The 15,068-nt window shown below is 51.3% G+C and overlaps 2 protein-coding genes across 4 annotated transcripts; both read left to right on the top strand.

Moving 5' to 3' along the window:
• The first annotated feature begins 2,751 nt into the window (after window positions 1-2,751).
• On the top strand, window positions 2,752-10,989 carry F12 (coagulation factor XII). 3 transcript variants are annotated; one of them, XM_068980315.1, is made up of 14 exons: window positions 2,752-2,809; window positions 3,176-3,233; window positions 6,350-6,449; window positions 7,349-7,419; window positions 7,703-7,813; window positions 7,936-8,067; window positions 8,217-8,321; window positions 8,481-8,652; window positions 8,754-8,938; window positions 9,037-9,268; window positions 9,519-9,655; window positions 9,751-9,900; window positions 10,482-10,627; window positions 10,719-10,989. In XM_068980315.1, exons 1-14 carry the CDS (start codon window positions 2,753-2,755, stop codon window positions 10,884-10,886), a joined length of 1,824 nt encoding a protein of 607 aa, XP_068836416.1. In that variant the 5' UTR covers window position 2,752; the 3' UTR covers window positions 10,887-10,989. The 3 variants fall into 3 exon arrangements, with proteins under 3 accessions (XP_068836416.1, XP_068836417.1, XP_068836418.1); XM_068980316.1 differs by having other exon boundaries at window positions 8,754-8,941; XM_068980317.1 differs by having other exon boundaries at window positions 10,703-10,799.
• A 1,958-nt stretch (window positions 10,990-12,947) lies between these two features.
• PFN3 (profilin 3) lies at window positions 12,948-13,361 on the top strand. The gene has a single exon (XM_068979313.1). The coding sequence runs from the start codon at window positions 12,948-12,950 to the stop codon at window positions 13,359-13,361; it is 414 nt and encodes a 137-aa protein (XP_068835414.1).
• The last annotated feature ends 1,707 nt before the right edge of the window (window positions 13,362-15,068 follow it).

Below are 15,068 nucleotides of genomic sequence, written 5' to 3'. Positions count from 1 at the left end.
TTCTAACTGTTGCTTGCTGACCTGCATACAGATTTCTCAAGAGGCAGGTCAGGTGGTCTGGTATTCCCATCTCTTGAAGAATTTTCCACAGTTGATTGTGATCCACACAGTCAAAGGCTTTGGCACAGTCAATAAAGCAGAAATAGATGTTTTTCTGGAACTCTCTTGCTTTTTCCATGATCCAGCAGATGTTGGCAATTTGATCTCTGGTTCCTCTGCCTTTTCTAAAACCAGCTTGAACATCAGGAAGTTCACAGTTCACGTATTGCTGAAGTCTGGCTTGGAGAATTTTGAGCATTACTTTACTAGCATGTGAGAGAAGTGCAACTGTGCGGTAGTTTGAGCATTCTTTGGCATTGCCTTTCTTTGGGATTGGAATGAAAACTGACCTTTTTCAGTCCTGTGGCCACTGCTGAGTTTTCCAAATTTGTTGGCATACTGAGTGCAGCACTTTCACAGCATCATCTTTCAGGATTTGAAATAGCTCTACTGGAATTCCATCACCTCCATTAGCTTTGTCCATAGTGATGCTTTCTAAGGCCCACTTGACTTCACATTCCAGGATGTCTGGCTCTAGATGAGTGATCACATCATCATGATTATCTGGGTTGTGAAGATCTTTTTTGTACAGTTCTTCTGTGTATTCTTGCCACCTCTGCTTAATATCTTCTGCTTCTGTTAGGTCCATACCATTTCTGTCCTTTATCGAGCCCATCTTTGCATGAAATGTTCCCTTGGTATCTCTAATTTTCTTGAAGAGATCTCTAGTCTTTCCCATTCTGTTGTTTTCCTCGATTTTTTTGCATTGATCGCTGAGGAAGGCTTTCTTATCTCTTCTTGCTATTCTTTGAAACTCTGTATTCAGATGCTTATATCTTTCCTTTTCTCCTTTGCTTTTTGCCTCTCTCCTTTTCACGGCTATTTGTAAGGCCTCCCCAGACAGCCATTTTGCTTTTTTGCATTTCTTTTCCATGGGGGTGGTCTTGATCCCTGTCTCCTGTACAATGTCACGAACCTCATTCCATAGTTCATCAGGCACTCTATCTATCAGACCTAGGCCCTTAAATCTATTTCTCACTTCCGCTGTACAATCATAAGGGATTTGATTTAGGTCATACCTGAATGGTCTAGCGGTTTTCCCTACTTTCTTCAATTGAAGTCTGAATTTGGTAATAAGGAGTTCATGATCTGAGCCACAGTCAGCTCCTGGTCTTGTTTTTGTTGACTGTATACAGCTTCTCCATCTTTGGCTGCATAGAATATAATCAATCTGATTTCAGTGTTGACAATCTGGTGATGTCCATGTGTAGAGTCTTCTCTTGTGTTGTTCGAAGAGGGTGTTTGCTATGATCAGTGCGTTTTCTTGGCAAAACTCTATTAGTCTTTGCCCTGCTTCATTCCGCATTCCAAGACCAAATTTGCCTGTTACTCCAGGTGTTTCTTGACTTCCTGCTTTTGCATTCCAGTCCCCTATAATGAAAAGGACATCTTTTTTGGGTGTTAGTTCTACAAGGTCTTGTAGGTCTTCATAAAACTGTTCAACTTCAGCTTCTTCAGCATTACTGGTTGGGGCATAGACTTGGATAACTGTGATATTGAATGGTTTGCCTTGGAGATGAACAGAGATCATTCTGTCATTTTTTAGATTGCATCCAAGTACTGCATTTTGGACTCTTTTGTTGACCATGATGGCTACTCCATTTCTTCTGAGAGATTCCTGCCCGCAGTAGTAGATATAATGGTCATCTGAGTTAAATTCACCCATTCCAGTCCATTTTAGTTCGCTGATTCCTAGAATGTCGACATTCACCCTTGCCATCTCTTGTTTGACCACTTCCAATTTGCCTTGATTCATGGACCTGACATTCCAGGTTCCTATGCAATATTGCTCTTTACAGCATTGGATCTTGCTTCTATCACCAGTCACATCCACAGCTGGGTATTGTTTTTGTTTGGGCTCCATCCCTTCATTCTTTCTGGAGTTACTTCTCCACTGATCTCCAGTAGCATATTGGGCACCTACTGACCTGGGGAGTTTCTCTTTCAGTATCCTATCATTTTGCCTTTTCATGCTGTTCATGGGGTTCTCAAGGCAAGAATACTGAAGTGGCTTGCCATTCCCTTCTCCAGTGGACCACGTTCTGTCAGACCTCTCCACCATGACCCACCTGTCTTGGGTTGCCCTGCAGGCATGGCTTGGTTTCATTGAGTTAGACAAGGCTGTGGTCCTAGTGTGATTAGATTGACTAGTTTTCTGAAATCATACTCACACTTCCCCATTGGAGAAGGAAATGGCAACCCACTCCAATATTCTTGCCTGGGATATCCCATGGACAGGGGAGCCTGGTGGGCTACAGTCCATGCGGTTGCAAAAGAGTCGAACATGACTTAGCAACTAAACAACAAGATACTTCCCCATGGACTCTCAGATTCCCAAAGTAGGGAGCTTCTCTTGGATTTCCTTACCCTCCTCATCCCCAGTAGGACTGGAAATGAGGCAACCCCTCTTCCTGCTTCCAGTTCTACTATCTGGGAAAGATGGGGGGAGCCCCACTCCTTATTATTCTACTCCCACCCACCAGCTCCCAGCTTTCCCATCCTTAGGGGTTCATCAAGGAAACTCTGCTTGACTTTCCATAAACAGCCTAAAAGGGCAGCTCAACCAACCTCTGCTCCCCAGGCCTCAGGGACCTTTGACCAGTTCTATTGATCTGGACTCCTGGTCAAGTGCTTGGACCAACAGACAGACGCCATGAGGGCACTGCTGCTCCTGGGGGCCCTGCTGGTGAGCCTGGAGTCAACGGTTTCGGTGAGGACTGTGGGAACCAGGAGGGTTATACTGGGATGGTCCTTGTGGGTCCCTATCACAGCTTTGGCCTCTGACCATGACCTTTTGGCCCAGGAGATTGGAAGTCCTGTTTGGAAAGAAGAGGCAAGCCCATAAGGCCCAAGTAGAGGAGAGAGAGAATAGACAGACTGGTGGCTACGAGGATGTGGCCTGCATTTCTGGGGGAGAGGGAAATTGAGGAGACAACAGGAGGAGTAGAGAGGGGGCCGGGCCTCTGGAGGAAATCTCTGCATTTCAGGGCTGTGAGAAGAAGCTGGGGACTAGCATGGGAAGGGAGCAGGCAACGACTTTCTGGCAAAATTCCCTGTCTTCTTCTCTCCCCCATAGACTCCACCTTGGAAAGGCCCCAAGAAGCATAAGCTCACAGAGAGTGATCACACAGTGGGTAAGTAGCCTGGGACCACCTCCAGAGAGAGCCTCGGACAGGGATGAGTCATGAGACAGTGTGCAGATTGTTAGTCTTTGGCCCTTGGAGTGGGAGGGAGAATCCTGGGCAGTCTTCACTCTTACCCCCGGAGTTGTCTGGCTGGCATTCAGACCTGGGTGCCTGCCAAGTGTCGGGTCTTGTGCAAGTGGGTGTTGCAGACCCAGAGTGATGGTGAGCTGTGTGCTCCCTGAGGACAGGTTGGGGCTGTATCTGAGTGCCTAGCCCAGCACCTGCTCTTCTTCCTCAGCTTCCCAGGCCTGTGTCATCCTTTCCTCTTCTCGATGTATCTCACAGGCATCAGGCATGCCACACAAAGGCCAGGGCCCTTGATGGACAAGAAAGGATTGAGAGCAGGGCTTTAGAGCCCAAATGCTTCTGAATCCCAGCCTCATCACTCATGGGCTGGGTGGCTCTGGGTCAGTGATTTGACTTCTCCAAGCTTAAATTTCCCCACCTGTAAAACCAAGCTGGTAATGGTAAAACTCTTAAGGTTGCTGAGAAGGAGAAATGAGTCATTTATCCTGGTGAGACATTCAGCCCACATTTTGGTGCATGGTAAATGCTTAAAATATATTGACTTTTATTATCAAGTTTCCTTTTAGATGAGGGATATCTGCCGTCTCCCCCTAGCTCCCTATTGTCTTTATTCTTCTAGACACTAAATATTTACCTAGAGTTGCAAACTAGAGCTTGCTCTGGTAAGCCTGGCCTGGTGGGATGAGACAGTCCCTCAGCATGGCCCTGAGGCCCAGCCCAGCCAACCCTGACTACCTCATCTCCTCTCTTCAGCACTTCACACCCAGCCACATAGCTCTTCTTCCTCTAGCCTGATCCAACCTAGCTGCTCTGTCCTTGCCTAATCACCAACTTAAGGTCCTCCATTCCACGTGGGCTTCCCTTGTGGCTCAGCTGGTAAAGAATCTACCTGCGATGTGGGAGATATGGGTTCAATCCCTGAGTTGGGAAGATCCCCTGGAGAAGGGAAAGCCTACCCACTCCAGTATTCTGGCATGGAGAATTCCATAGACTATACAGTCGAAAAGAGTTGAACACGACTGAGCTATTTTCACTTGCTTTTTTTCCATTCCATTTGCATCTTAAAGGTCTATCTCAGATGCCTCTCCCTCTTTCTTTACTATCCTGTCCGTGATTTGGCCCTCAGCACAAGTGCCACTATGCCTTTAACAATATGAGCTAATGTATATCAAACACAGACTATGTACCAGACTCTCAGTGTTTTACAGACAATCTCATTTAAGTTTCACAACACTCCTCTGAAGTATACACAGTCAGTTCTCATTATTCCTAGCAGTCGTATTCTATAAAGTCACCATGAACACTGAATTAGCAAAAACCACGCCATTACTTCTAGAGGAAATATAGGGTTAGGTTCCTGTGAGCTCTGGTTACATTTTCATTGCCATCAATATATAACCTTGCCTTATGTGTGATTTTGTTTAAAGACACTTTCCTTAATAGATGTTGTTGATTCATTGATATTGAACTCATGGCCAGTGGCACTATTAGCTCACACCTGGATGAAACTTACCTGGTCTGAAATTGTCCTCTATAATATAAATCACAGCCCTCTTGTGCATAGGAACACTGGACCACACTCTAGCACTCTACTTGGCAACCATTTTCAAGCAAAACCATTTACCAAAAACACAAAATTTGAAAATGTGGCACTAAATAGAGTGTGAAAAGGACACTTGTTTACAGTAGGAGCTGAACAAGAAGCAGAGTATCACTTCATTTGACCTTAGCTGGGAATGTGCACTTCAGGTGACTCAAATTTTTCACCACTCTCTGCATATCTACAAATGATCGTGAAAGCACCTTGAGTATTGGTTTGAGGTTACAGATAAATTTTAGTGAGACGTGCAGATAAGCAAACACAGAATCTGAATAATGAAGCTCAATTGTACTATTTTTTAAAAATTATGATAGCAATATTTTTACTGTAAAAACTACAGAAGTTACAGAAATAGAAGAGAAGGAAAAGTTACCCACAATCCACTATCTTCCAAAAACCACTTTTAGAAATTTTGGAGATATCCTTCTAGATTTATTTTTTTATGCATATGTAAAAATACTTGTTAAAAAAAATAGGACATGCTGTTTTTGACTGACTTTATTTAAAATTATGAATATCTTTCTGTGCAAATAGACCTGTATCATTTTTTTTCATTGTGGTAAAACACACATAACACAAAATGCTCTACCTCAACCATTTATTTATTTATTTGGCTGCACTGGGTCTTTGTTGAGGCTCACTGGGGCCTCCCTAGTTGCAGAACTTGTGATCTAGAGCACAGGTTCACTAGTTGCAGCACTCAGGACTTAATTGGCCCACAGCTTGTGGGATCTTGATTTTAGTTCCCTGGTTGGGGATCAAACCCATATCCCCTGCATTGCAAGGTGGACTTCTAACCACTAGATCACCAGGGAAGTCCCTACCTCAACCATTTTTAAGTCCAGTTCAGTGGTATTAAATATGATAATACTGTTGTGCAGTCCTTACCACTATCCATCTACAATTCTTTTCATCTTGCAAAACCTAAACCCTTCATCTTTACTATGTATTATTTTTGCCACTTTAGAGATGAGGCAAGTAAGGCTCAGAATGGTCAAGTAACTTCAACATTCAGCAAGTATTTACTAAGTGCCTGCTTTATGGCAAGCAGTCTTCTAGGCCTGAGGTCTGCAGACTTGTCCAAAGTCACCCAGTTAGTAGTTGGTGGAGTCAGGAGTCCACTCCAGCTGTCAGACTCCAGAACCCAACTCTTAAGCAGGGTGTGGTCTTGAAGGTAGGGCTTCCCAGGTGGCACTAGTGGTAAAGAACCCGCTTGCCAATACAGGAGACATAAGAGACACAGGTTCAATCCCTGGATCCTCTGGAGAAGGGCATGGCATCCCACTCCAGTATTCCTGCCTGGGTAATCCCCATAGCATGCATGCATGGTCTTGAAGGTCTTTTCAAAGGTCTGTCTTTTTTCCAACCAGACTGTGAGGGTGGTTCCTGGTCAATGGGGGCACGGGGAAAGGCATTAAAGAGTGTGTTATCCCTGCAGTTCTCACTGTCACCGGGGAACCCTGCCACTTCCCCTTCCAGTACCACCGGCAGCTGTATCATAAATGCATCCACAGAGGCCGGCCAGGCCCCCGACCTTGGTAAGACTACCCAGGAAGGGTTGGAGCAGGGGTCTTCTGTGGACTCTGCCCACCCTTCTGTCCAGGGAACCCTGCTTGAAGAGAGGGGGTTGTGACAGGGGAGGTGAGCTTAGCCCCTTGGGCAAAGCAGGAAAACCTCATCTGTTTCATTTATTGAAGTATAGTTGATTTACAATATTGTGTTGGTTCCAGGTGTACTGCAAAATGATTCATTTATATATATATATATATATGTATATATGTATATATATGTGTATATATATGTGTGTGTGTGTGTGTGTATATATATATATATATATACACGTATACATGGGCTTCCCTAGTGGCTTAGCTGGTAAAGAATTCGCCTGCAATGTGGGAGCCTGGGTTTGATCCTTGGGTTGGGAAGATCCCCTGGAGAAGGGAAAGGCTACCCACTTCAGTATTCTGGCCTGGAGAATACATGTGTGTGTGTGTGTATGTGTATATATGTTATTATAAGACATTGAAAATAATTACTGGTGTTATACAGTAAATCCTTGTTGCTTATCTATTTCATGTATAGTAGTTTCTCTCCATTAATCTCATATTCCTAATTTAGCCCCTCCCTTTCCACTTTGGTAACTGTAAGTTTGTTTTCTATGTCTGAGTCTGTTTCTATTTTGTATATAGATTCACCTGTATTCTTGTTTAGATTCCACATGTAAGTGATATCATGTAATATTTATCTTTATCTGACTCACTTCACTTAGTATATTAACTCCCCAGGCCCATCCATGTTGCTGCAAATGGCAGCGTTTCATTCTTCTGCTATGGCTGAGTCATATCCCACCATGTATGTGCCACCTCCTCTTCAACCGCTCGTCTGTCGATGGGCACTTGGGTCGCTTCCACATCTTAAGCTTTGTCCCTTTCTGCAGGTGTGCTACTACCCCCAACTTTGAGAAGGACCAACGATGGGCATACTGCCTGGAGCCCAAGAAAGTGAAAGGTGCCATACAGCCTTTGGAGTGACCCAGGGCCCTCTCCCCACCCCTAGCTCCTCTCCTGGGTATCATCAGACCCAAAATACATGGGATTCTGGGCCCACCTATCTCCCTCGCCCCCAGAGGGAGAAGTTCTAAGAGTGGGTAGCCTCATTTTGCAGGTGGGTAAACTAAGGCTTGGAAACTTGGAGGGCCAAGGTCAAAAGACAAGCACATTTGGGTAGGGACTTGGCCCCCTCTGTCTGACTCTGGCTCCCTGCTCTTTCTCCCTCTGTGTCCATCTCTCAGACCACTGCAGCAAACACAATCCCTGCCAGAAGGGAGGGACCTGTGCGAACATGCCGGATGGCCCACGCTGCATCTGTGCAGATCACTTCACTGGGAAGCACTGCCAGAAAGGTGAGGAGATGCTGAGGCCAGGGATGGGGGCACTGGGGAACAGGGGCAGCCTCAGACCCACTGAAGAAGTCCTGTGGATTCCTGGAGACTTGGCATGGTCCCTCTTCTCCTTTTGTCCTCAGAGAAGTGCTTTGAGCCCCAGTTTTTCCAGTTCTTCCACGAGGATGAAATATGGCATAGGCTTGAGCCAGCAGGTGTGGTCAAGTGCCAGTGCAAGGGTCCGCATGCCCAGTGCAAGCCACTGGCCAGCCAGGGTGAGTAGATTGGTAGGGAGCTGGGCAGGGACCAGAGTGGAAGGTGAGGAAGAAAGGCTGGCCGGAGGCCGGGTGGTGTGCCAGTGGAAGAGGGAGCTCTCTGGGCCGTCTTTGGGCCTAGGGGTGACTCAGAGTGCTCCTTCTCCCAGTCTGCCGCACCAACCCGTGTCTCAACGGGGGCAGCTGTCTACAGGCGGAGGGCCACCGCCTGTGCCGATGCCCGCCTAGCTTCGCGGGACGTTTGTGCGATGTAGGTGAGTTAAGGTCTCTAGGAAGCAGAAGCCCCACCCCCACGTGGGAAGGACTTGCAGAAAGGGAGGAGGGGGAGTGGCGCCGTGGGTGAGAGGGCGGCTGGGGGCGGCGGGGAGGGACCAAATCATCACCTAGGGGCGGGGAGCCTCCTCTCTCCCCAGACCTCAGGGCGAGTTGCTACGACGACCGCGACCGCGGACTCAGGTACCGCGGCATGGCCGGGACTACGCTGTCCGGCGCACCCTGTCAGTCGTGGGCCTCCGAGGCCACCTACTGGAATGTGACCGCAGAGCAAGTGCTGAACTGGGGACTGGGCGACCACGCCTTCTGCCGGTGCGCGCGTGGGACGCTGCTGGAGGTCCCCTTTCGCTCCAGGGCCCTTCGAGGGCTTCTCACGTTCAAAATGGCGCCTCCGCCCCACCTCGTGGTTACAGGAACCCCGACAACGACACCCGCCCGTGGTGCTTCATTTGGAAAGGCGACCGACTGAGCTGGAATTACTGCCGCCTGGCACCTTGCCAGTCCGCAGCTAAGCAAGGGCACTTCCCCTTGCCCTCGCCGTCGGCTGTGCAGAAACCTGAGTCCACGACCCAGACCCCGCTTCCATCCCTGACTTCAGGTAGTTGGGAGGGGTCGAGCGGAGAGGGCGTAGGACGAGCTACAGTCCAACCGATCGACCGTGGGTCTCCAGGTCCTCAGCCTGGGCTCCTCCCACAGGCTGGTGCTCGCCGCCCGAACAGCCGACTCCTCTGGCCAGCGCAGGCCCCGGGGGCTGTGGACAGCGGCTCCGCAAATGGCTGTCCTCGCTGAACCGCGTCGTCGGAGGACTGGTGGCGCTCCCCGGGGCGCACCCCTACATCGCCGCGCTGTACTGGGGCCAACATTTCTGCGCCGGCAGCCTCATTGCCCCCTGTTGGGTGCTGACTGCGGCTCACTGCCTGCAGAACCGGCGAGTGTCCTCGAGCTCAGCTCCCCGCCCGGAACCCGTCTAGCGCCTCTCTCCTATGCGCTCAGCTTCCCCGCAACACCCGAACTCGTGCCCTACCTCTCTGCGTCCCCGCCCACCTTTGCCCCCTTCTCCCTTTCAGAGCTGCCCAGGAGGAAGCCGAAACCTATTTGGGGGCTCGGAAGAAGGGGACTCCCACAGGATGCCTGTGACCCGCTCTGAGCGCGCTTCCTTTTCCCGACCCTGTCCCCAGACCCGCGCCGAAGGAGCTGACCGTGGTACTCGGCCAGGACCGCCACAACCAGAGCTGTGAGCAGTGCCAGACGCTGGCAGTGCGGGACTACCGCCTGCATGAGGCCTTCTCGCCCGTCACCTACCAGCACGACCTGGGTGCGTGGAGGAGCCCCCGCGGGGATCAGGGGAAAGGGTGGGCAGGACTCGAAGTCCGGGCGTCCCGGTCTCACGCTTCTCCCCGCCCGAGTTAGCTCTGGTGCGCCTGCAGGAGAGCGCGGACGGCTGCTGCGCGCACCCGTCGCCTTTCGTTCAGCCGGTGTGCCTGCCGAGTAGCGCCGCCCGCCCAGCCGAATCCGAAGCCGCAGTCTGCGAGGTGGCCGGCTGGGGTCACCAGTTCGAGGGTAGGCAGAACGGCTGGAAGCGGGAAGGAGGCCTCTGGCCACCGGGGCAGGCAAGACAAGCCTGCAGGTGGACAGGTGGGGCCGATCTGGTGGGTTGTGGGGACGCGCAGGGCCCCTGCCTCTGCAGTCTGGTTCTCCAGCGGCTTGAAATTCACTGTCGGGGGAGTGGGGGAGTCCCCAGAACTCCTGTGGCGAAGCGGGAGAGCCGCATCTTCTCTGGATTCCCTCTGGGCACTGGGCTGCAAGGGCTAGTAAAACGCTGGCCCGCAATGGAGCCGCAGGTGGGTTGGATGGGAAGCAAGGTTTTGAGCCACTGGATGGGAAGTGAGGGTGGGGTTCAGAAGCAGTCCTCTTTCCTCCTGGTTCATTCACATCACAGTTCCTCTCTGGCTTCCTGTCTATGAGATAGGTGTTAAAGGCAACTCATTCCCTGTGTTAAAGGCAACTCAGTCCCTCCCGGGCTTGCTGCGAGGGAGACAGGAGATTATAGCGGGTTTGAAAGAGCCTGGTAAAGCCAGGTCCATGTCCTGGGCGTCAAGCGGACTCTGGAGGGGTGTGAGGAAGGTGCTCTCGGTTCGCAGGTGGGGAATATTCCAGCTTCCTGCAGGAGGCTCAGGTACCGCTCATTGACCCGGAGCGCTGTTCCGCCCCCGACGTGCACGGAGCAGCCTTTACCAGCGGCATGCTCTGCGCTGGCTTTCTCGAGGGCGGCACCGACGCATGCCAGGTGAGCCTGGGGCCCCGCTTGGCGCCCTTCCCCAACCCAGTCAAGGGCGGACTCCCAGCCAAGGCCCCTGAGCAGCATGTCCCTAACCCAGGGTGACTCCGGAGGCCCTCTGGTGTGTGAGGATGAGACCCCTGAGCGCCAGCTCATCCTGCGAGGCATAGTCAGCTGGGGCTCAGGTTGCGGCAGCCGCTTCAAGCCGGGTGTGTACACCGACGTGGCCAACTACCTAGCCTGGATTCGGGAGCACACTGCTTCGTGACGGCCCGGCGACTGTCTTTCCCTTCTGAGCAGTTCTGGAATGGAAGCGTGTCTGACAGGGGGTTATGGATAGGAAGGATTGTTTTCTATTCCCCCCAGCGCTGCCAGCCTGGGGCCAGGCATGGCATAGGCACTCAATAAAGTGCTTTTGAAGCTGCTTGAAAGGTTCAGCTCTTCAAGGTCCTGTTGGGAAATGCCAAGACAGTATGTGCTGTGTGCTTAGTCACTCAGTTGTGTCCGACTCTTTTGCAACCCCATGGACTATAGCCTGTCAGGGTCCTCTGTCCTTGGAAATTCTCCAGGCAAGAATACTGGAGTGCATTGCCATGCCCTCCTCCAGGATATTTTCCCAACCCAGGGATCGAACCCAGGCAGATTCTTTACCCAAAATAGTATACTGGTACTCCACTTCTTCAGACCCAGTCAGAGAAGAGAATCTATTGAGATCTGATGCAATATTTAAATTCACATCCAGCTGATATTTACTAAGCCACACTGTATACCAAACCAGTGCAAGGTGATTCCATGAATATGAAACTAATATTTTAAGTTTACAGAACAGAAGTTCTCAACCTCCACTGTACATCAAATCACCTTGGGAAGCTTTTTGAACCTATGCCCAACATCCACCTCAGGTCAACTAAATCAATATTTCTAGGGATGGGGGTGGGTGGCTGGGTGTTTTTAAAATTCCCCAGGTGATTCTATTTGCAGTGGAGGTTGAGAAACATGGTTAGAGGTACTTAACATTAGGGACTTCCCTGGCAGTCCAGTGGTTGAGACTCTATGCTTCCAATATAGGGGGTGCATTCCCTGGTGGGGGAACTAAGATCCTACATGCCGCTACCAAAAGATTAAAAACAAAAAAAAAATGACTCAACATTAAAACAGTGGTGTGGGCTCTTAAGGCTGCTGGCTTGGAAGCCCCTTGATGCTGCTGCTGCTGCTAAGTCACTTCAGTCGTGTCTGACTCTGTGTGACTCCACAGACACAAGCCCACCAGGCTCCCCCGTCCCTGGGATTCTCCAGGCAAGAACACTGGAGTGGGTTGCCATTTCATTCTACAATGCATGAAAGTGAAAAGTGAAAGTGAAGTCATTGAAAAGTGAAAGTGAAGTCGCTCAGTCGTGTTCTACTCTTAGCAACCATATGGACTGCAGCCTACATGGCTCTGCCGTCTGTGGGATTTTCCAGGCAAAGAGTACTGCCATTGCCTTCTCCATAGAAGCCCCTTACCCTTGCCCTAATTCTCACTAGGGCAGTGGATCTCGAAGTGTGGTTCCTGGACCGTCAGCAGGGAACTTCTTAGACACGCATTTTCTCTGGCTACATCCCACAGTACAGGATGAGAGAAACTCTGAGTTGGGACCCAGCAATCTATTTAACAGCTTTCTAGGAGATTCTGATACTCCTCATGTCTGAGAACCACATTCTGAGGGTTGAATGGTTATCAGGCCTGAGCGGTCTGGCTGTCCAGACAAGGCACTTTTCTTTTTGTTTTTAAACTCACCAGAGAAGGCAATGGCACCCCACTCCAGTACTCTTGCCTGGAAAATCCCATGGACGGAGGAGCCTGGTAGGCTCCAGTCCATGGGGTCGCTAGCGACTTCACTTTCACTTTTCACTTTCACTCATTGGAGAAGGCACTGGCAACCCACTCCAGTATTCTTGCCTGGAGAATCCCAGGGACGGGGGAGCCTGGTGGGCTGCCGTCAGTGGGGTCGCACAGAGTCGGAGACGACTGAAGCAACTTAGCAGCAGCAGCATGCTGTGCTTGATGGACCATTTAAGTAAGAGCTTTGTTTTCATTGTTGTTTTAGAGTTATTTTGACTGCTGTGCAATTCCTTCAGGCCAACTTTAAAACCGCATCAGGCGATAGGTACAAACGCGGCCCCACCCCCACCCTGTTCTCGAGCGTAGGCAACCCCTGTGTGGCATCACGGTTACCTCAACGTCATAACCACACCCCTGAATACGTCATAGTGTCCTGGGCATTCTAGGCGCATGGCGCAGCTGGACAACCCAGGAAAGTGCGAAGCGAGGGGCGCACTCTGAGCCGGAATGGGCGACTGGAAAGGTTACATCAGTGCAGTGCTTCGGGGCCAGCGCATCGATGACGTGGCCATCGTGGGCCACTCGGACAATCGTTGCGTGTGGGCCTCGCGGCCTGGGGGCCTGCTGGCGGCCATCTCACCGCAGGAGGTGGGTGTGCTCACCGGGCCAGACCGGAGCACCTTCCTGCAGGCGGGGCTGTGCGTGGCGGGCCGCCGTTGCTGCGTCATCCGAGACCACCTGCTGGCCGAGGGAGATGGAGTGCTGGACGCGCGCACGAAGGGTCTGGACGGGCGCGCCATCTGCGTGGGCCACACGCCTCGGGCGCTCCTCGTGCTCATGGGCCGGCGGGGCGTGCATGGCGGCATTCTCAACAAGACGATGCACGAGCTGATCCATGGGCTGCGCGCGCAGGGCACCTAGCGGGACAGCTAGCCAGTCCAGAATAAAGTCTGACCTGGGCGTGGCAGACTCACACTCGAGTTGTGAGAGGGTGTGGGGGGAATTGCCGATGAGGAAGGTACTTTACTAGATCGTTGCAGAAGGGTGTCTGGTGAGATTCTTATTATGAGTCCAGAGGCTTCCCAGTCTCCTAGGCTCTGTCTATCTCAGGACCTCCCATGGATGCCCCCCCTCTGGACTAACTCCCTAGGCCAGAGTCCCAGGGCCTTGGTGCCTCCCCAGGGTCCCTAGGGACACCCAAGCTGATGAGCGGATAGCCTCCTCAAACCCTGCAACTCAGACCTGAGTATCCTTTCCCACAAAACTTCCACAAGTCTGTGTGAGACAAACTCTAAAGCAAGTCCCCTCCCCACCCTCCCGCACCACTCCCTAAGCTGGGGCCAATGTACTTCTCACCTCCACCAGCAAGAAGCAGCACTAGCAAGGGCTGTGGGTGGGCAACATGATGGGGTTGGTAGCTTGGAAAACAGCTCTCTGGCTTCCAGGCCCTTGCATCCCCCGACAACACTTCAAAGGGGGTGGATGTGGGGGTGGGGAGGCAAGTGTTGTAGACCATCACAACTAGATGCGGGGCCCTACAGTCTTCCTGCCACTTTGGGGTCCAAAGGCCCCAGAGATGTCCCTGGACTAGAGGGAGGAGCTTTGGCATTGCCCACCCTTTGCCTCTCCTTCTGCAGACCTCTGTTCAGGGGGCCCTATGGGGGAGGAGGAATTGAAAAACTTTGGTGGGCTTAAATGAAGTCTGGTTTACTGCCCAAAGGCAGAGTATAAAGGTGGGAGGGAAAGTGGCTGGTCTCTGCCCGCTGCACACTGGGACTCAGGGCATGGCTTCTCTTGCCCGTCTCCACTCTCCCTCTCCTTCCTTCAGTAGCCCTGATGGGCCCCCACCTGTCACTTGGTTTCTAGAGAACTAATTTTATCTCAGAGTAGGGGAGGGAGACAGGTAGAGAGCAGAGGTCAGCCTGCTGGGGTTGGGAGATACAGGTGCACAGAGCCCTCCTTCCACTTGCCTTAAGGTAGCCCTCAAGGGGCCTCCAGGGAGTTTGAATTGTGGATTGGATGCATTAGGCAGGGTCAGGAGGATTGTTGGGGAGAGCTTGTTGGCTGGCTTTCCCAGGGCACAGCAGGGTCTCTTTTGGAGGGGAGACAGTACTGCTGAGCCCCAAACCATGATCTGTTCCTCCTCTCCAGATGGAGAACAAGCAGATTTCCAAGTGCACAATGAGAGTTTCATTTCTTTCTTTTCTTTTTAATCAGGCAGTGTTAGGAAGGGCCTTGTAGCGGAGATGCAGAAACCCTGGGTGAGGATGAGGAGAATGGTACCATGGAGGAAGGAAGGTGGCAGGGAGGGGGTGAGAATTCAAGCAATGAATCAGGCACCCACATCTGTGCCCTAGCAAACAGCTGTAGGTCACATACACAGACTCACCCTCAGTCCCACCCAGCCTAGTCAGAGTTGTGTGTACACAGGGACACAAGTGCAGGCTTCCAAATACATCTGCAAAGGACTCACAATCATATGCAGATACCTTGCAGTTGGCATGCGGCACCCCCCACATGTGCACATACACTCACTCTCAGCCGCACAAGCCGAGACCTCCCAGGACCTGTACAAGCACCGGCACATGCCCAGACGCACCCCTCTGCCCTTCCACCCTGGGCATCTCA

Source organism: Capricornis sumatraensis, chromosome 9 (assembly GCF_032405125.1).
Source record: "Capricornis sumatraensis isolate serow.1 chromosome 9, serow.2, whole genome shotgun sequence".
Lineage (NCBI taxonomy): Eukaryota > Metazoa > Chordata > Mammalia > Artiodactyla > Bovidae > Capricornis > Capricornis sumatraensis.
This window is presented reverse-complemented; position numbering and strand designations above follow the sequence as displayed.